This window comes from Lissotriton helveticus, chromosome 9, assembly GCF_964261635.1.
Source record: "Lissotriton helveticus chromosome 9, aLisHel1.1, whole genome shotgun sequence".
NCBI classification, from domain to species: domain Eukaryota; kingdom Metazoa; phylum Chordata; class Amphibia; order Caudata; family Salamandridae; genus Lissotriton; species Lissotriton helveticus.
In genome coordinates, this window is record NC_136070.1 from 1062410413 (window position 1) to 1062432508 (window position 22096).

Sequence of the window (22096 nt, forward strand, 5' to 3'; positions counted from 1 at the left end):
GTCTGTGATGCAGAACATCATGACTATTGACTGTAACATATTGTGCTTTAGATTATGAATATGCAAACTGCTTCCCCCACCTTCTTTGCACGTGTATACTTCCAATCAAAGCTGGATGTGTCCTGTGTTCTGGCACGAAGCTCACTTGGTTGGTTACTATGATGATGTATAAGTCAATTTGTGAGGTTAAAATCCTTTTTCGAATGTATTGAGTGGGTTTACAGGTTGGGAATGTGTGTATAACCTGACAGCATGTGAGACACAAATGATGTTTTTTTTTATGATCAAAGGGCAGCTCACTAAAAGGTCAGGGAATTTTCTCTTTCGAGTAGGACCTTTTGAAAATGGTGGTTATAGGATCAAAACACATTCTCTCCATCTTTCAACAGAATGGATGGAAGAATTTCTTAATCAGTGTCGTTTGACCTTTTACCTGTAAGAGCGTTTTGATGTCTTTAGTTCAGGAGTTCTTGCAATAGAGCTGAAGTGAATTGCTATTGTGAGTATAAGAATCAGACGCCAGTCTCTGGTGAGCTGAAGGTCATTGTTCAAGTCATGACTTTCACCAATATATATGTGACCAGCTCTGCGTTTACCTTCCTACGACATATTGTGGCCCATCTAAGGCCCAGATTGATATTGTGGGTGTGAAATGTGATGTACTTGCCATAAATTGAAGCAACTTGACTGTCTCTGCCATTTGGGGGAAATTGTGCTGTGCGACAATATACATGATACGTTTACCATATTACGTTGACATTTCTCGATTCTTGGTATTATTCTAATATTAAAATGTAGGATTTCACGTGCTCCACGAATGATTGAAAACATAATCCATACAGACCAAGCAAAATGGCATATATTTATTTTGTATTAGGAGAAAGAGGCATCTTATGTGTGTAAAATCATATTGCTAGACCAAAAAATTATGAAACGACAGATGAAGATTCATAAACTATGCAACGGTGAAATTGTATTAGTTAAAGCTACTTAATTATGTTAAGTTTTCGAGTATTTTTTAAGCATAAGTGGGTCTCAGTATAATTACTATTACACTTTCTTGTCTCTTTTCTTGAAAACAGAATTACTTCATTTTTGTAGTATCGTGGACCAGTTACAGAATAGGAGAATAAAGAGAGGCTGGGTGAAATTAAATCAAGAGGGTTAATCTCAAGATGTTTGAGGAACAATGCACTTAATAGGCAGGGATAAGTTGGAGACCATCAGGGAAATAGTCCTCAAGACAGAAAAAACGTACTTCAGTAAACATGTTTAATATATCTTCATTTCTTACATTTAAAATTTGATTCATATTTCCTTCATGTTTTAAACACTGCATTTTTAAAGAAATATATTTACTTTCTCCCTATTGTAGTCCTATGTATGTTCTAATTAATTAAGCCAATAATATCCTTATTTATCCGGATTTTACATTTGTATACTATTGTAATGTGGTGTTGTCTCTCGTTCCTAAATGTTTGCATTTGTTTTTAATGAAATGTGTGGATCTTAGTTTTAGACCATTTGTTTTAAAATATTCTCCCCCAAGGTAAAAAGTTGCACTGCGCTTTATGGTTCCCTAATACACTCCCACATTTGTCTTCCTTATTTCTACAGGCTTTAAAGCTATAGTTTTCAACGTCATGGTATAAATAAGTGAACAAATTAACCTCTAGTATCTAGAATTTCTTTGTTTTCCATGAACTAAACATCATTATTCTCCAGAATGTTGCTAACTGTTGCATCCTGGGGGTGTCAATGTTTTGGTCTTGTACTGGATGACAGAAATATGTCAGAAATGTTTATGTGCATCGCAGCTGCTTCAGATCATTGGCAGGCGATAACCTCAATCACACTCTGGTGGGATTTTGTGTATTAATTGCTGCTGAAGACATCTCCCTGTTTACAGCTCCAGTCTCATCCTAGGACAGCACAGGACGCCATTGTTTGCATTGCATGCAAATGCGACTCTGCCTCACAGAGCATTGCATGCTGGAAAAGAGGAAACGTTTCCAGGAGTCCCCTGAATAGAGCTTTGTGAGGGAAAAAAAAGTCGATCTGGGTCCATGAATAGGTTAGCAAATATCGCCGGACAGAAGCCAAGGCAAATTTTTGTTTTCGAAGACAAAGGATGTGAAATTCCAAAAGTCAGAGAGTGAAGGGGCGCTCAATTTAATCTCGAGAAGCCGGCTTGTATAGGACAGCTCTATGTTAATCAGTTACTGGTCTAAACAATGTGTTTATCTTCTGTGCAGCAACAGGCAAACACAAGAGCCCATCTCATCCACCCGTGCATACAATGCCATTTGAAATATAGCAGATGCATCTTTCCCCTTGGTTCTTGGTGAGGACGCCACCTATGGTACAAACAGAGTAAAAATAGGAAAGATAAAGGAACATGAATGAATATAAGAAATGTACTCCACATTCTGCATAAATGTGCATAATAATTATATTAAGATCTTAAAGCGTGCTAAAAAGTATTCTATACTTACCTGATGTAGCTACAGCATTGTAAAAGTACAACCGAGATATATTTGCTTGAAGCACCAGTATGTGCATACCTCAGCATTTAGGTTTTTCTTTTCTATTCACACACCAGGCATTGTCATACTTGACTGCGTAAGCATAGCTTTCTCATGACCAGGAGATATGCACAAGGGACATTTAATATTATGAAAATATTAAAAAAAATTAAAATATAAAATACTACTTAGGATAATAATATTGTATTATAAATAATTTGATAAGCACTAAATAAACTACTTTGGCCAGCAATGTAATAATAGAGGCCAGATGTAAAAGAATCTGGTCACAAAGCTCTGGTCACAATTTGCAACCAGTATTTTTTTGACTTGTAAAGGATTTTATGTAGCAACCTAGGTATTAATAGGTTGGTTCGTAAAACCCGAATATTAGGGGGTCATAACCCAACCTACCTTGTGAGTATTCATAAGGCAAGTCACACATTTTTTCCAGGGATGGCTCCTCCACTAGGGCGGAGGAGCGTCGCCCCACTGCTTTCTTGCAGTGCGAGAAGCAGAAACATAAAATGGTAAAACTACCATTTTATGTTTCTGCTTCTCGCACTGCGAGAAAGCAGAAGTGTTTGGTTGGGGACGGGTGGGTGGGCGGGGCTGCTCTAGGGCAGGCAGGAGTGGCTTGCCCACAGCTGAGGGTGCTGACTGTTTGGTCGGTACTCTGCCCTTTCCCCATGTAGGCTGCATGCAGCCTACCTGGAGAAAATGGCGTCCCCATAAGCGCCTGTCTGCTCGGCGTCCCGACCAATCACAAAGCTCCATTGCAGTGTTGTAATTGGGTTAGGGGAGGGCTGGGGGATGTCTGCTTCATGTTCCTGCCGTAGGCAGGAGAGGAGCAGAGATGGCGCGGGACCGGTGAAGGTAGGTTAACTTTTTTAATGGATCCGATACCCCCCATATATTGAAGTCAACCTTGGACATTATTGCTCCTGTCTATCAGAAGCTATTTGCTAGCTCCCTTGACATAGGCGTAGTGCCTGATGACTGGAAAAAAGGCAGGTTGATTCTTCCATTATGAAAGACCAATGCTGATCCTGAATGTTTAGCACATTTCAGGCCAGCCTCGCTGCTGCCAGTAGCATCCAAAGAGCTGGAGTAGGCGGTAAACTGGCAACTCAACACATTTTTGGTGGAAAACAACTTGCTCCACCATTCTCAATTAGGGTTCAGAGCTGCCCACACCACAGAGACCACACTGTTGATGGTCTCTGAGTCCATCGAGTTCAATCTACACTCTGTCCGTTATGTGGCTCGGGTGCTGTTGGACCTGTCAGCAGCTTTTTACATGGTGGATCATCACATCCTGCTGTACAGGTTAAAACATCTAGGGGTAGCGGGCTCTGCGCTGAGCTGGTTGGGGTATTTCCTTAAAGACCATGAGCAGGTGGTTTGGATGAAACCATATGCTTTTGGAGTTAAATAGTTGAAATTGGGGGTTTCGCAAGGCTCCTCTCTCAGTCCTACACTCTTTAAAATGTACATGTCTCCATTAGCTCATTTGGTGGAATCCTATTATATCAAGATCATCTCTTATATGCAGATTATACTCAACTTCTGCTCATGTATGATGGGAAGTCTGAGAGGGCGAAGGTTGCCTTTGCCAACTGTATGGTGGTACTGTTAGACTGGCTGAGGGCTAATAGATTGCAGTGCACCCCTGATAAGACAGAAGTCTTCATATTTGAACGACCCCCTCCCCTTTCCTGGCTCGGATGGAGCCTGGCCTGAAAGTCTGCCCCTGCCTCCCCCACCAACTGCCGTGGCAAGAAATCTTGGTATGCAGTTTGTACCCAGACTACATTTGGAGCACAGGTGTCAGCAGTGGTGATATCCTGTTTCTTGATTTTTTGCATGTGGGGAAGTTTCTTTATTTGCTTCCTTGTGTGGCCCAAATCACAGTGGTTAGATCACTAATTTTATCCAGGTTGGACTTGGTACTGTCCTGTATCTTGGTCTGCCGGAATATCTGAACCAGCACCTACGGGTCATGCAGAATATTACAGTCCGTTTATTATACTAAATGCAGAAATTCACATCCGCCTCAGTGTATTGAGGCAAACTTCACTGGCTGCCAGTTCGTCAGTGAATTAAGTATAAAGCTCTGACCCTAACGCATCAAGCGTTCCACAGTGGGGGACCTAGGTAGCTGGTAGCTAAAGGATCATATCAAGGCTTATTGCGTAGGGAGATTGCTGCGGTCAAGCTCAGCTGGCTTCATTGTGTCCCAATACTTTTTGAAACTGAGGACGGGAGGTGCTATCTTCACGGTTATAACAGCAAAACTGTGGAATAAACTACCAGATTACCTTAGACAGATACCCGAGGAAGCAAAATTTAAAAGTGAGCTAAAGTAATTTTAATTCAGAAGCTAGCAAGGAGTAAAGGCTTCTACCTCTAGTTTTCTCAACTCTGAGCATACTGAACAACGAACAACGTCGGGACACTCTCTTTTGAGTAGCCTTGCGCTATAGAAATGCACATATAATTCATTCATTCATTCAATGCACAAGCATTTGTGGGATGGCAAACACTCAGATTCAGTGTTTGAGGCCAGAATAATGCTTTTTGGATGTACTAGTTCCATTTTAAAAGTTGGAATTATTTTTCTGACTCCTAAACTGGAAATGTGAATACTGATTCGTTATCTGGAGTGTGTTGTAGGCGTCCCTCACATTTATCAGAGGCTTACTTCCCTGTAATATTACTTTTGTGAAGTACTTATAGGCTTTTATTTTAATTATGGTGCCTTTAAATACAAATAAACGACGTTAATGGCCAATAAAGGTAAAGGGGGGGGGGATGTGCAAACAGTCTGTGGTCCTCTGTGATTTTTCCCTCTGACATAAATACATTAACCCCATTTTTTTAAGAAACAGTAGAAGCATCAGCTAACAATGAAAAATGATTCAGTCTTGTATGAGGTTGTACCTGAGCATCTCATGGCTCTACAATGCGCCATGACAGATTTAAGTCGGGGAATTTATAAAAGCAGTACTATTAGCAATGGGAAAAATGTGGTTGGTGTTCTACCACCCAGCTGAAACACTGCATGACTAGTTGATTACAGAGCATAAAAATGAGCCAGTGTGTCCTGTTCATTCATCTGAAACAGGGCTTTGTGGCAGTGTCATTTAAAAGCACCCACCATTTGCCAAAACCTAAATAGACTACTTCCTTCTTCTCTAAAGATATCTGGATAAGGCATAGTCGGTTTGTAGGGGGAGAAACATTGGGAACAGTTGTTTGTTGTGGATTTATTGAGGGAGCAACATGTATTTTTCTGGCTTTCACAGAAAATAGCATTTCAACTTCAAGAAAATGGTAACCAGCAGTCGTTCCCGCAGTTAAAAAATTACAGCGATATTTGTTAACTGACAGCTGTCTGAATTTTTAAAGTTCTATGCAATTGTCAGTGTTCAATCAATCTGGAGTTGAGAAAGTAAAAATGCAGTTTGGGTGAACAAATATCACAATTTGATAGTACTGTGCTTCACGGAAACAAATGAACGATGCTTTTATTAAAAAAAAAGGCATTGTGGTATTAATTATAAAAAACAGATTTATCTGGTACACCGTTGCTTCACCTTTGTTCATGTTGACAAACACCAAGAGTTCAGTCTGTGTTACTGACTGTATTTCTGTTTTTTATTTGTTTCAGGGCGAAATGTTTTCGTGGGAAGAAAGTTCATGGAGAATTTGACATCAGAGTTGAACAGGTAACGACCTTTGTGTCTTAGAAAACATCAGTGTTTTAAGCTTTTATTTTAAAAGTCATTCGGCACTAAAGCCAACTAGAATGGATTTCAGTGAAGATAATTTCGTGTTCTTTGCTGTAGAAGGCAGATAAGAATACACTTTGAACTTACTACCAATTTCTGTTGCAAATGGAATGGGTTCTGTTCCTAAAATGTTCCCTATAAATCGTTTACAAATATCAGAAATTCAGTAATAATAATATAGTCGTTCCTGGTGTTACCAAATATTGTAACTTACATGTATTGCCATTGCCCACCTTGAAATTACCCATCTACCAAAAAGTGCGTAAAATTGCACCAAACACTTAATAAATGTCCTGCTGTGAAGTCATGAGTGTACCTAATTGCGACATTTTGCATTAGAATTTACTTTTTGTTGTATTTTTAAAATCAACATGAGTTAATTTTCTAAATCCAAATGCGCACTTTTCTTTCAGGGTGAATTGCTCGATCTTTGCACAGTTCATTAGATATTTTGGGTACTCGAGTAAACGCTTAGGTGTACAAAAAGAGTCTGCTCAGAGTGCATGTAAGAGTGATTTGTAAATTCAAGATTGGTGTAGCAGAAAATAGTCTAATATGATTGATTTTTGAGGATTGCTAAATCTAATGTGAAGCATTAGAGCAGGGTTCTCCAAGGTCGGTCCAGATTTTTAGCATATCCCCATATAGATAAATGTAGTTATCAGTGGCGGCCGGTAAGGTTTGGGGGGGAGGGTGGCAGACGGGACACACACACACACGCTCACATACACATAACACTCACAACCAGGCGCACACACACACACACACACATTCATTCACAACACTCTTTCCCAAACATGCACGCACGCACCAAACAATGTAAAAATAACTTAAATCACACTTACCTTTAGCCAGCTCTGCTCTGCCTCGGGGGTTCCAGGAGGCTTAGGACTGCTGCCTTTCCTCATTGGCTGGCCTAAGGTCAGCCAATGAGAGAAGGCAGCAGTCCTATCGTCATCACAGAGTGGGATGGGGTCAGGGAGATTACTGACCCCACCCCACTCTGTGATGAAGTGTCACTGATTGACACGCAACCCTGGGCGCTTCAGGGCTTAAAACTGTAGCACCCAGGTGCGAGGCAATCAGTGATGCTATCCCTCTTCACTGAGGGGAGGGCCTCGGCAACCTTTGCTGAGCTGAGAAAGTCATGCCCAACCGAGCTGCGACTTTCTCAGCCCAGCAAAGTTCAGTTCAGGCAGCTAGGAGCCAGCGCTAAATGTGCATGTGTGTCTCCTGGCTGCTTAAACTGAAAGTGAATAGAGTCTGTCAGGCTGACTTTTGTTCAGCCTGACAGACACTGTTCCAATGGGGAAAAAGGGGGCGGGGCCCTTCCTCCCAAATGGACCTGCCGCGCCTCGTAGTTATCTTAAAAATCTGGCATGGATCTACCGCTCCAGGACTGACTTTGGAACCTGGATTAGAACATGGACTTCCCAAAGAACGAGTAAGAGAGGATATAGTGAATGTGGTAAATATTCATAAAGTTCTTACTTTGTGGCAATCACAGACATTCTCCTTAGCTAATTGTATCAAGTTTGCTCCCTTAATATTCGTGCTACAAGGCAGAACAATAAATAAACTGTGTAGCAAACTGCCCTAAACGCCACAACATTTTCAAGTAATTATGAAGGAATTATGAGGAAGAAAGGACACACAAAAAAAGAAAAAGTGCACATTTACGTTTTGAAACACCCAAGGAACAGGGTAACAAGAGTATGCTCAGATATCGATGACCCTTGTAGATTTCTGAGAGCATCCTTGGAATATGCGTTAAACTGAAATCAGCCGTGGACCATGCAGGTAAGCGAAAGGTGGGGGCAGGTGAGGGAGGTTTTCAACAGACGAAGACGAGTAAACATGAATTACTTATTTGATTTCCCCCTGTGGTCGTCTGTCAAATACCCCCCTCCAACCCGGCCCCACTGCCCCACCGTTCTTACCTGCACGAGCCACGGCTGCTGAAAATGTTACTGGGTAATTGTTATAATCTAGTAAGTGATTAATGCATCCTCTCTGTTGTTGCCCTTTGCCTTGCTGCTCAGTCTGTGATGTCATCAGAATGTTGAGAGTGTTTGAGTGGAAGAAGGATTCAGTTGGTGTAGAAGGTTTGAGCAGCAAGGAGGCTGCTCCTGGTGGGGGCATAGCATTAGACATAACTTGGATCCTATCTGAAAAATAAAGCTGTGTTCCTAATATACATCTTTGGACTACGTATCTTTCCTTTAATTGTAACAGTAATGCGGACTGTTGTTCTTCTTGAGGAATCTGAATCTTTATAAGGACCTTATATCAAAAGAATGCATCTTGATTAATGAATATATGCTACTGACATTAACAACAGCAGTGCTTCCTAGCGTTTTTTGGCATGCTGATGACCCTGAAACTGAGTTGGAAGTTCAATGATGAAAGAGAATCTAGAAATGCAAGCTTTAAATATTAGGTTTTACATCAATAGTCGACTTTGGCAGTGCCTATTTTTCAATCATGTAAGACAAAAATAAGAAAAGAGTTCATTAACTGCATTGATGTGTGTATCCTATTTTTCAGGCAGAGTTTTCAGAGATCAACTTGGTGGCACACGCTGATGGCACATTTGCTGTTGACATGCAGGTACTCCGGAATAATGTCAAAGTTGTCAGGTATGTAAAAAAGGCAACAATTCCGCATTTTTGTATTGCAATGGCATAACATATTAAAGAGACTGATGATCAAAACCTGTAAATTAATGAAAGATCGCTAATGATCCAGCCAAATTTTCTTCAATATATAATGACTCCTAGAATACTGTTTTTTTTGCTCTCTGTCAAAATATTAACTTTTACTGGAATGAAATGGACTCAATCCGTTTTAGCTCATCACTAAGCAAATGGCAGCACCGGAAGTGATTTGCATGGTCAAAGATTTGTTTCCTCTTAGTTGGAAGTTATGGCACCTTATCCAACCTCAGTTGTGCAACTGATGACGAAGCTCTTGAAGGGAGGAAGTCAGACATTTCCCAGGCTGCTGCTATTATCATACCCAGTGCTCTTGCCAGCTTTACAGTTCTCCTCACCTTGTATGTTTTTTCTGGGATGCTGGTAGAGTTGTCCTGTTGATAATTAGAACTACTTCTATGTTCTCTTCCACTGAATAGTTAACTTAGTAAGCCTCTGTACACTTCAGGCATGTCTACTACCACAATTCTACCACCCTCATTTTAAGTCAGGAAAGCTGTGTCTGCATTCTCCATGCCTTCCACTTGTTTAGCTATATTGTTTCTTCTATTTTCCACTTCTTCCTTACTCTATTCTTTTACAGCTCTCCTCTTCCTCATTAAATTAACTAAGTTGGGGGCCACCCCTCAAAGGTTCTGGCCTGTGAGCCTTTAGTTTTGTAAGCACCATCACTTTTGCTTTGCTCATAGTGCAACACGTGTGAGCTGTATGGTTGCCATGGCATGTCCACTTGTCATATGTACTGGAATACAAGTATAATTATGTATTTATGTTCTTAATTTATGTATCCGTTTTTGTGGGGTAATTTTTGTATTTTCACCTAATTATATTGGTCCTGAGAATGGTCTCACGAACTAAGGTAAATAGGGACCGAAACATCGACGCCAAGGCCAGTTCTTATCATACAATCACAGGAACTTCATCGGATGAACTGTTTACTCTTCAGTGTGAACAGACAGATCTACAAATGTTGCTGTCCAACTGGACTTAGATGGACTGGTTTATGTATGCTTGACTATTCTTTATTGTGTACCTCTTGATTATATGTGCAGAAAATTGGTTGGTTTTCATAACCGGGCATTTCTTCAGATTGATTCATATGAAAATGTGATACATATTTGAATGATTAGTTTGATTCTACCAAAAATCTGCATAATCGGTGGAAGTACGATACCCAGTTAACCTAGAGAGTCCCAGAGGCAGCCCTTACAACTTGCCGCACCTGTTCCAGATCAGCAAGAGCTATAATGCACCTACACGCATCAGGCTGTGGGGGACCAAAAATCGGCAGGACTAAAGTCCCAGTTAACCTAGAGGATCCTGGAGGCGGCCCCTACAACTTGCTGCACCCGCTCCTGATACCACACGCTATAAAGTGCATACCTGCATTCCACTGTGGGGGACAAAAAATTGTAAAATGTGTGTGACTACGAGTCACAGTTAACCTCCAGGGTCCTAGAGGCGGCCCTTACAACTTGCTGTGCTGCTCCTGATTACCAAGTGCTATAAAGTGCCTACACACATCCCTCTGCACCCATCATCGCCAGGAAGAAGCAGGGCAGGGCCACCCCTCTTGGCTTTCTTTGCCTACCCCTATTTTCTGCTAAGACTCTCATGGTAATCCAGCTTCTCCCTGAAGGCCACTTTGGCTCATTTGTCTAGTGCCCAAATCTAGTCTAACTCTTTCCCCCCTGTTGTGTCTAGACCAGGAAGAAGGCTTGTTGTGTATTGCCGGCCCTTCGACTATTTGCAGCCCGAGTTCCACTTTCTTGCCATTTGTTGTTGGTGCTTGAAATTTCCTTATGACACCAAGAAGGGCAGAATGAGGCCACAGTCCAGCATCCTCCCGCAAGACTGGGTCAACCACTTTCATTCTTTTTACAGTGAATCTCTGGCTTTTACTTCTTCTTTTCTCTGAGATTCTGATGCGCTAGAAAATGTTTCACCTACATCACCTTCCCTGAACCCGCAGGAACTCAAATATGACAAACAGAGGCTTTTTTTCTGTGCCAGAAACAATAAGTGCTATCTGTTCATAGAAGGTAGGTAAGGCAACTGGGCCAGACAGAATTCTTGTGAACCTATCCATATCTGAATCTCTTATCTGGGTGCCCTACTTAAACCGCGTCACCAGTGTCATCATGGCGGGCGCACAAAACCCTACAACCTGGTGAGGGGCTAAGATTATCCCAATTTTTAAGAAAGGTCTTACATCAGACCCAGTAAACTACCGGCCTATAAGCTTTATCTATTCTAGTAAAAGAAATCTTTAGCAAATTAATCTTAGACCATGCTTCTACCCTGTAATGATGACGATAACATCTTGTCACAATTTCAGATTCCATCCCATGATAAGTATTGTTGATTAGGTTTTCAGATTCCAACTCATTAGATGGGAGGTGGTTGATATTAATAAAGGCAGCCTTTATGTCGCCTTCGTCGACTTAAAAGTGGCATTTGACATGGTCCCCAGAGGATGACTCTGGTGCCACCTCATTGATGTAGGGCTTCCTAGTACCTTTAAAGATATCATTTGATGCATTAATTGCAACAACTATGATCTGTTCTGTTGGGGAGTTAATGGGAAAACTACTGACTGTATCAAAGTCAGAAAGGGGGTTCGGCAGGGCTGCGTTCTTACCCCAACACTGTTCCTCCTTTTTATTAATGTTTAAGTAGATTTCCTCTCAGACTGTGACAACGATTCCCCTGTTCTTGGTCATTGGACAAACAAAAGGGTGGGATGACTTTAGCCTGGCTAAAATATGTGAGATAGGCACTAGATACACTGGGTCTGTCTGAATTGTTGCTAGACCCAACAATTATTATGTCATCCTCTATCCAAAAGATGGTCCCTCTTCTGGGAGCACGAGGAGATAAGATGGAATAAACTATCATGTTTGGGATCCCTAACCAAAATATTCTTGGAGGAAAAGCCATTCCCTACATGTGAACCTTACCTGGATGAGATTGCCCCCGCCCCGCCACTATACAAAAGCCCTTTTTATATGGTTCGGGCTCGGTGCCCTTCCACTTGCTACTTTCACGGTCAAATGCAAGGGTCACAGGAAGGATAGTAAACCTTGCTCAGTTGCAGAGCACGTAATGAAACTGACAAACACCTATTGTTCTTCTGTCCAAGTTACTCCAAGCAGCACAAGCGTTGGATTGTTCCCGTATGTCGTTTTCATAGAAGTACGCCAGTGCTGGGTCGCTTTGAGAATCTGCCGGTCAGACACTACCCCTTATGTTATATTTTCAATTGCAAAATATTTAGAACGTATCTGGCATATTCAGTCTAAGATAATTTCTCATTCAGCCCCTACAAACCTGGATAAGGTCTAACCCAGTGAACCTGGGTTTGATAGGTTATACACAGAAGAAATCAAAGATCCTTCTGGGCAAAAGTAGCGAGGGAGCATAGTACGATCTGAACTTTTTGTGACATCCCAAGAGAATTTATTCATTGTTAACTTTTATCGAGTGTCCTCACTACCGGAGGAGCTGTATGAGTATAGCAGACGCAAGGTTTCTCTACTCACTAGTGCAATCACTATTAGAATTCAACAAAAGCGTGGTCTCTCTGTTCACTACAGGAGGAGCTGTATGAATATCAGATACAAGGTTCTCTACTCACTAGCAAAAGACACACAATTGATGGACGGAATGCAGAACAAATCAAAACATTCACCCCCAGTCAAGAGATCTGGGTTAAATCCATCATTCTTTTGCTCACCATGCCACCCCAGTTTAGACCTGACCATATGCAATAGGTATCGCATTTGTGAGAGTTTAATCTATTGGCATTGTAAATAACAATGCTTTTTATTTATGTTTTAAAAATCAACAAGTAAATAAAAGGCATTGTCATTTTTTCCTATGGTTTGTGTCCTTGTTTTAGTATCTTGAGCCAATATGTAAACAGAGATGTTTTGCTCACTGTGTGGAAGCCCACCATGAACAATGTACTGTGCAGCTTTTGATGCTAACAAATTGTACTATAACTTTGTGGTATTGTGAAACTTTTATGACCTATGGCCGAAATAAAGTATTTCTTGACTTGACTTGACTATATTGGTCACTCTGTGGACAAGCAATTCACTTTGCTATTTCAAGAAAACTGTTTTCTGATGACTCCCTTGTTAGCCATTTAACGTTACTATATATTCAATAACCCAAGCTTGCAAGAGGTTACTGGGTTGCCCTTTTTCTTAATCTCAGGCACAGCATGGAACTGACAAATCACATCCTATATCACTTGAGGAAGTAGGCAGCCTATTCTGTCTCCAAAGCAAACAGGTGCACAGTCCTGTTGACCTGTAGGAAGTGGTCCAGTCTCCAGAAATGCGATAAACCAGAAAATGGCCACAAGAGCCAGAACATGTCCTAAGCACGGTGCCTTTATATTTTATGGCCGCTGAATATGCCTCCCATCAAATTTTGCTGCACATTAGATTGCGAACAGTTCACCAGTGCTCTTTTCTATCTGTGTCCAACATCATTGGCACACAGCATTGTAAACTGTTTTCTTGCCCCTTCCTCACTGAGGTAAAGACAGAGAGCCACATGCTGACACCCAAGGCTGCTTTTGGGAGGGGGGGAGGTGCAATTTTTTAATTTACTTCCTGGACCGCTCCATTGTCTTTCTTGAACTGTAGATGAGCAACACATTATCTGCTTCAATGGGGTTTGTGTATATAGAAACAGAGTGGTCCTAGATATGACTCAAGACACAATTCATGTAACTCTTATTGTTAATATAAACAAGTTCCAATTAAACAGAGTAAATCTGTACCTGAGGAGATGTATGATTTGCATACAACAATATTAATTGCAATGAACCCAACACATATAAGTCAAAAACCAAAAGTGCTTTATATCCGAGTTTATTTACATAATCCTAAAAATAATTGATCCAGGAAAACTGCAGAATGCAGTGGACAGGAAGAAGATACAAGGGGGTGCTCAAGTGGATTGAAAGGAAATCAGCTCAAAGGACAGAATTAAAATGATTCAGTACAACTCAAAAACCAAATTTTCCAGTTGAACAAACAAAGGCCTACCCACACATTTGTATATACATAAATTAAAACAGTAAGGGGGTGGGGCGGTGAAAAAATTGGGTGTAGGCCTTAGGTTAGGGGAATAGCCATCGACGTTTCGACCCAAGCGCAAGATGGGGCGATTTCAAGGCCTCTTCTGCGGGTCTTCTTCAGGACAAGGGTGGGAAGGGCGGGGACTGGACCAAAGGACCTAAAATTTAATTAGTCAAATTAGATTTGCTATTCCAATACAAACATTATGTTGAATTTACATGAATGGTGTTGGGTACATTACCAAGGATAAAGCAAAGGGGTCACGTCAATACAATTGGAACGGGCCACCTAAAAGGGACAAAGAACAGACTCAGTGCCCATCTCCAAAAAGCACTGCCGTCTAATGTCCAACATACCCAATGGTAATAGATTTACTCGAAGACATAAACTCACCAATTATAGATGTATCAAGGAATCCGAGCGATGGAAAAGATGTCTACTCCGGATGTTATTGATACGTATCTAAATACAAAAGGGGTGGGAATACAATGTAATTCCCAATCTCCCAATGTTCAATAAGCTGAGTCAGTCCTCCAAGTGAGGTAGAAAATCTCTCACCCACGCCTGGAGCCACAGACGTCTCAGCGTAGGATCAATTCGCTACAGGTAATCAAGTTGAGAGCGGGGTGGAAGGGGGACAAACCCACATAAGGTACCAAAGTTGATTGTTATGGCAATCCTATTATAAACATAAAATCGTAAAATCGACCAGGGTCAATAAAGTAGAGATCGATAATTTTGAATAATACAATGCCAATAGTTATACTAGTATTCGGGACCAAAACAGGTCTAAAATTACCTCGAACAATTGTTCCATACAAAAAGGTTTCATTAAATCAGGGTTACTCCATACAGAAAGGTTTCTTTAAATCAGGGTCTACGTGACTGGAGCTCTTCTCTGTTATAGGACAAGAAAGAGACAGAAAGGAGTCGTGATTAGACTAAATCTATTCGTAGTTAATAAGTTCAAGGTAAACGGTCTGGCCAAACATACAACCAGTAGTTACCTTAGTCAAAGTGAACCGTGAGGGAAAATACAAACCGCGTTCTGCCAGTAAAACCGAGCCGCGTCTCAGCCGAGTTTACAAAAACAGGGGGCATGGCCAACGTTACACGCAACGTGACGTACGGTCACATGGTATCCCGCATTACTACTAAGTTCTGACACAGACTGTGTTGGGATAGAAAGAGGGCTTACATTAGTGGTGCCCTACCGTACGAGAGTGGCTTGTATAGTTCGCTAGCTACTCAATGTGGCACGATAATAATGTGAATGTCTTCTTCGATTACTTGGATATCGCGAGTCAAAGTTGCTCAAAAAACTATAGAGACGGTGCCGGTTTATTGGCCTGAAAAAGGGGGCAATCTTAAGTCGTTATTTCTATGTCATATATTATACATGGTGGCATACAATTTATACATAAAATTAGATTGATTAATACCAGGTTTAATTGGTATTACTTATTTGGACAGACTACATAGACTCTCAATTAAGACAATACATTCAATACAGTACGATGCTGGGTATATAAGTATCCATATCTATGGCCAGGGCCCTGGACAACAGACATTATGTACATGAATACAATACCACAGTTATACGGATCATATACATAAACAATACAGATTATACATCAAGGAACACAGATGAAAATGTCATAGCTCTAACAGAAGTTATGCTCTCAGTGGTGCTCTCAGTGATGTTTTAACCTCTATGCCTAACTAATAGTCTCAGTGAGGAAAGATATCAACCATTAGGGATCGAAGCCATCTGTCTGCTGACTTCCTCATGCTCATTCAGTCCCCTATTCACTGTATCAAAAAGATGCATCCATATGCATTCTCGGGTGCTGATGACATTGGCAAAGTTACCTCCCCGGGGGTTCTGTGTTACCTTCTCAATTACCCACCACTTGAGGCTTTCAGGATGATGATTAAATTTGACAAAGTGCTCCATCAAGGGAGCTCCCTGTACCTTGCATCTTACCCTACTGCAATGCTGCAAGATACGACTCTTTGCCTCCTGCGTTGTTTGCCCTATATACATAAAGCCACAAGGGCAAAGTATGGCATAAATTACCCCCATGGTATTACAGTTGGTATGATGCTTTAGGGTGTGTTTATAGTTGTTATATGTACATTCTTTTGTTTCTACGTCCATCAAACATGCCTAACAGGCTCCACATTTATAACCATAGCCATCCCGGACGGCTACAAGATAATCCGAAAAGACCGCACAATCCAAAAAGGAGGAGGCACCGTCATCGTCCATAGGAACACCATCCGTATCTCAACCAGCTCAGACGACAACCTCGCTAGTGCCGAACACCTTCACTTCCAGATCCACACCGACCCCAAGACCACACTCAGAGGAACCCTCCTATACAGGCTACCAGGACCCCGCACACAATTCAGTGAAGACATCACTGACTTCATCACCCCTCACGCCCTCCCCTCCGAGGACTACATTCTACTGGGAGACCTCAATTTCCACCTAGAAAAGAACAACGACAACAACTCCATCACCCTTCTGGACAATCTCGCCAACCTCGGACTCAAACAACTTGTAAACACCCCCACCCACATCGCAGGACACACACTCGACCCTATCTTCACCTCTAGCAAACACATCTCCTTCAGTCACACTTCAGTTCTCCATTGGACAGACGACAGCTGCGTCCACTTTGTCTACAAAAAGACCACAACCCATAGTCATCCTCAACCTTCTCTGCGAAGAAACTGGAACAAAATCCCCATCAACCAGATCTCCTCAGCACTTCTTCAAAAACCCCCTGCCCTCTCATCGAACGCCAACCAAGCAGCCATTAAACTCACTCAATGGCTAACCAACAGCGCCGACACTCTAGCACCTTTGAAAAAACGACAAATTAAACAAGGCAGCAAAAACGTCCCCTGGTTCAACGATGATCTTAAGAAATCCAAGAAACTCTGCCGCTCCTTTTAATGACTGGAACCCAATCTCCACCGAGGAAACCATTCGCCTGATGAACTCCATCCACTCAGGATACCCCACAGACCCATGTCCTCACCACATCTTCAACAAAGCAGACTCCATCATAGCACCCTATCTTCGAGACGTCATCAACTGCTCCTTCAAATCCGCCACCTTCCCGGAAAGCTGGAAACACGCCGAACTCAGCGCCCTTCTGAAAAAAACCCACAGCTGATCCCACCGAACTCAAAAACTACCGCCGCATTTCGCTCCTACCATTCCCGGCCAAAGTCATCGAGAAAGCAGTCAACAACCAGCTCTCCGCCTTCCTCGAAACCAACAACTCCCTCGACTCTTCACAGTCCGGCTTCCGAGCCAAACACAGCACTGAAACCACCCTCATCGCAGCAACAGACGACATTCGAACACTACTGGACAACGGAGACACAGTCGCCCTCATCCTCCTTGACCTCTCCGCAGCCTTCGACACAGTCTGCCACAGCACCCTTCTACAACGCCTCAATGACATCGGAATCCAAGGAAAAGCACTGGATTGGATCACCTCATTCCTTGCCGGAAGAACACAGAGAGTCCGCCTCCCACCGTTCAAGTCAGAGGCCACCGAAGTCATTTGTGGCATACCACAAGGATCTTCACTCAGCCCCACCCTCTTCAACGTATACATGAGCCCCCTCGCGGCCATCGCACGCCAACACAACCTCAACATCATCTCCTACGCTGATGACACTCAACTAATCCTCTCCCTCACCAAAGACCCAAACACCGCCAAAACCAACCTACATAAAGGAATGAAAGAAGTAGCCGAATGGATGAAGCTCAGCCGTCTCAAACTGAACTCAGACAAAACAGAAGTCCTCATCTTAGGTAATTCTCCCTCCACCTGGGATGACTCTTGGTGGCCAGCTGCCCTAGGAAAAGCACCCATCCCAACTGACCACGCACGGAACCTGGGCGTCATCCTGGACTCCTCACTTTCGATGACCAGACAAGTCAACGCAGTTTCATCATCTTGCTTCAACATCCTCCGCATGCTCAAAAAAACATTTCGCTGGATCCCCACCGAAACCAGAAAGACGGTCACTCACGCACTGGTTACAAGCCGCCTGGACTACGGAAACACCCTATACGCCGGTACCACCGCGAAACTTCAGAAAAAACTCCAACGCATCCAAAACGCATCAGCCAGACTCATACTAGACATACAGCATAAAGACCACATTTCCGGTCACCTAAAAGACCTCCACTGGCTCCCCATCAATAAGAGGATAACGTTCCGCCTCCTCACCCACGCACACAAAGCACTTTACGAACTTGGACCAGAATGCCTCAACACACGTCTATCCTTCTACTCCCCATCCCGCCAGCTACATTCTTCCAACCAAGCCCTCGCTGATATTCCTCGCATCAACAAATCCACCATGGGGGGAAGATCCTTCTCCTACCTAGCAGCTAAAACATGGAACTCCCTTCCCATTCACCTCCGCCTCACTCAAAACCACCTATCCTTCAGAAAACAGCTTAAAACTTGGATTTTCGACAAATAATTCCCCCACCCTTCCCCAAGCGCCTTGAGACCCTCTGGGTATGTAGTGCGCTATATAAATTCTCTGACTTGACTTGACTTGACTTGACTTGACTTAAGGCCTAAAGGGGCTAATGTCCCCTGAACATTACCCTAACTCTCTATCCGTCTTTCCAGCTGTTGTCAATAGTCAGCATGAATAGACTCCCTTCATGGTGTCTTTTTAATTCAGGGAGGCTTGTCAATGTCAGTCAGGCAGTTATCAGAGTATCAGAGTCATTAGTTAGGCATAGAGGACAAAACATCACTGAGAGCACCACTTGGCATTAACCTCTGTTAGAGCTATGACATTTTCATCTGTGTTCCTTGATGTATAATCTGTATTGTTTATGTATATGATCCGTATAACTGTGGTATTGTATTCATGTACATAATGTCTGTTGTCCAGGGCCCTGGCCATAGATATGGATACTTATATACCCAGCATCGTACTGTATTGAATGTATTGTCTTAATTGAGAGTCTATCTAGTCTGTCCAAATAAGTAATACCAATTAAACATGGTATTAATCAATCTAATTTTATGTATAAATTGTATGCCACCATGTATAATATATGACATAGAAATAACGACTTAAGCCTGCCCCCTTTTTTTCAGGCCAATAAACCAGCACCGTCTCTATAGTTTTTTGAGCAGCTTTGACTCACGATTTCCAAGTAATCGAAGAAGACATTCACATTATTATCGTGCCACATTGAGTAGCTAGCGAACTATACCAGCCACTTTCGTACGGTAGGGCACCTCTAATGCAATCCCTCTTTCTATCCCAACACAGTCTGTGTCAGAACTTAGTTGTAATGCGGGATACCATGTGACCGTACGTCATGTTGCGTGTAACGTTGGCCACGCCCCCGGATTTTGTAAACTCGGCTGAGACGCGGCTCGGTTTTACTTGCAGAACGCGGTTTGGATTTTCCCTCACGGTTCACTTCGACTAAGGTAACTACTGGTTGTATGTTTGGCCAGACCGTTTACCTTGAACTTATTAGTTACGAATAGATTTAGTCTAATCACGGCTCCTTTCTGTCTCTTTCTTGTCCTATAACAGAGAAGAGCTCCAGTCACGTAGACCCTGATTTAAAGAAACCTTTCAGTATGGAGTAACCCTGATTTAAAGAAACCTTTTTGTATGGAACAATTGTTCGAGGTAATTATATACCTGTTTTGGTCCCGAATACTAGTATAACTATTGGCATTATATTATTCGAAATTATCGATCTATACTTTATTGACCCTGGTTGATTTTACGATTTTATGTTTATAATAGGATTGCCATAACAATCAACTTTGGTACCTTATGTGGGTTCGTCCCCCTTCCACCCCGCTCTCAACTTGATTACCTGTAGCGAATTGATCCTACGCTGAGACGTCTGTGACTCCAGGCGTGGGTGAGTGATTTTCTACCTCACTTGGAGGACTGACTCAGTTGATTGAACATTGGGAGATTGGGAATTACACTGTATTCCCACCCCTTTTGTATTTAGATACGTATCAATAACATCCGGAGTAGACATCCTTTCCATCGTTCGGATTCCTTGATACATCTATAATTGGTGAGTTTATGTCTTCGAGTAAATCTATTACCATTGGGTATGTTGGACATTAGACGACAGTGCTTTTTGGAGATGGGCACTGAGTCTGTTCTTTGTCCCTTTTAGGTGGCCCGTTCCAATTGTATTGATGTGACCCCTTTGCTTTATCCTTGGTAATGTACCCAACACCATTCATGTAAATTCAACATAATGTTTGTATTGGAATAGCAAATCTAATTTGACTAATTACATTTTAGGTCCTTTGGTCCAGTCCCCGCCCTTCCCACCCTTGTCCTGAAGAAGACCCGCAGCAGAGGCCTTGAAATCGCCCCTTCTTGGGCTTGGGTCGAAACGTCGACGGCTATTCCCCTAACCTAAGGTCTACACCCAATTTTTTCACCGCCCCACCCCCTTACTGTTTCAATTGATGTATATACAAATGTGTGTGTAGGCCTTTGTTTGTTCAACTGGAAAATTTGGTTTTTGAGTTGTACTGAATCATTTTAATTCTGTCCTTTGAGCTTATTTCTTTCAATCCACTCGAGCACCCCCTTGTATCTTCTTCCTGTCCACTGCATTCTGCAGTTTTCCTGGCTCAAATATTTTTAGGATTATGTAAATAAACTTGTGATATAAAGTACTTTTGGTTTTTGACTTATATGTGTTGGGTTCATTGCAATTAATATTGTTGTTTACAAATCATACATCTCCTCAGCTACAGATTTACTCTGTTTAATTGGAACTTGTTTATATTAACAATAAGAGTTACATGAATTGTGTCTTGAGTCATATCTAGGACCACTCTGTTTCTATATACACATTGTTACCCAGGTCCTGTGATTAATTGGGCTTACCCCATTGATTCAATGGTCAATGGGGTTTGTGACAGTAGTTTCACCAAACTGCTATTTTCTCATTTCCCCTGTATGTGCTGTAGATCTGTCACCACAGCTGCAGTTCTCTTTTTTTCTATATTATACTTGAAACAGGACAACCACACTGGACGACAAGAGAGGTTGCTCTCATATACTGCTTTTCTGATGCTTCCCCAGTGTTGCTGTGGCACTGGGATGGCCTAATTTTCCCTTATTTTACCTCTTTTCTTAGTTCCTTTCTTGTAAAGTATATGAAGTTTCTTGCACTTGAAACACACTTTAAGTCCAGAATTCAGAATAACTCATCACCAAACTGTAATATTCACTGTACACACACAAAAAGGTTCAGTTATATATGTTTATTATGAGCTCCCTAGATGACTACTTGTCGAACATCTATACACTCAGAACACTCTGCAGTAGCCTGTCCGTCCCCGTCAGTCTGAAATGCATCTTACACTCACACAGCAAATGTGTTACACCTATGTAGCACATGAGATATTAGATAGTGTGACTTACACTGTTCTCCTAAATTCAACTTGATAATATACAATTTGAACTGAATAGTAATTATACAGAGGTAGTTCTTTATTCAAGTTTGAAATTGTGCAATTCCCTAGCTCTCTCCATCAAACTAAAATGACAATGCCTGAAAATCAGTCAGGTCTTGAAGACCTGGGGTCTTATTACAGAAAGTAGAACAGGGATGCAATGGGTGTTTGTGCCCACTTCTTACATCACTCTGGCACTTTACTATTTGAGAAGGTGCTGAAGATGCTTTTATGTTTTTTTTAGGTCTGGCTTAAAGACAACTATAGCTGTTTTGCTAGCCTCATATTTTCCTAAAATAACATACAGAAAATACATATACATACACATACAGGGGCTTCCAATCAACACTCCTTCACTATTGTTCTTTTGACAGGTCACTCAAATTATACTCCCTCTCACTCTAGCAAAAGGTGTAGATCAACAGACCAGCCCACTCCAGCCATTTGATGATT

At 41.9% G+C, this 22096-nt stretch overlaps 1 protein-coding gene across 1 annotated transcript in view; it reads left to right on the top strand.

The window, feature by feature from the left end:
- SYN2 (synapsin II) overlaps nt 1-22096 on the top strand; it is a 1086516-nt gene that overhangs the window by 462709 nt on the left and 601711 nt on the right. Inside the window, exons 2-3 of the mRNA XM_078661415.1 lie at nt 6199-6256; nt 8867-8958. Coding sequence (XP_078517541.1) covers nt 6199-6256; nt 8867-8958 — 150 coding nt within the window. The remainder of the gene's footprint in view (nt 1-6198; nt 6257-8866; nt 8959-22096) is intronic.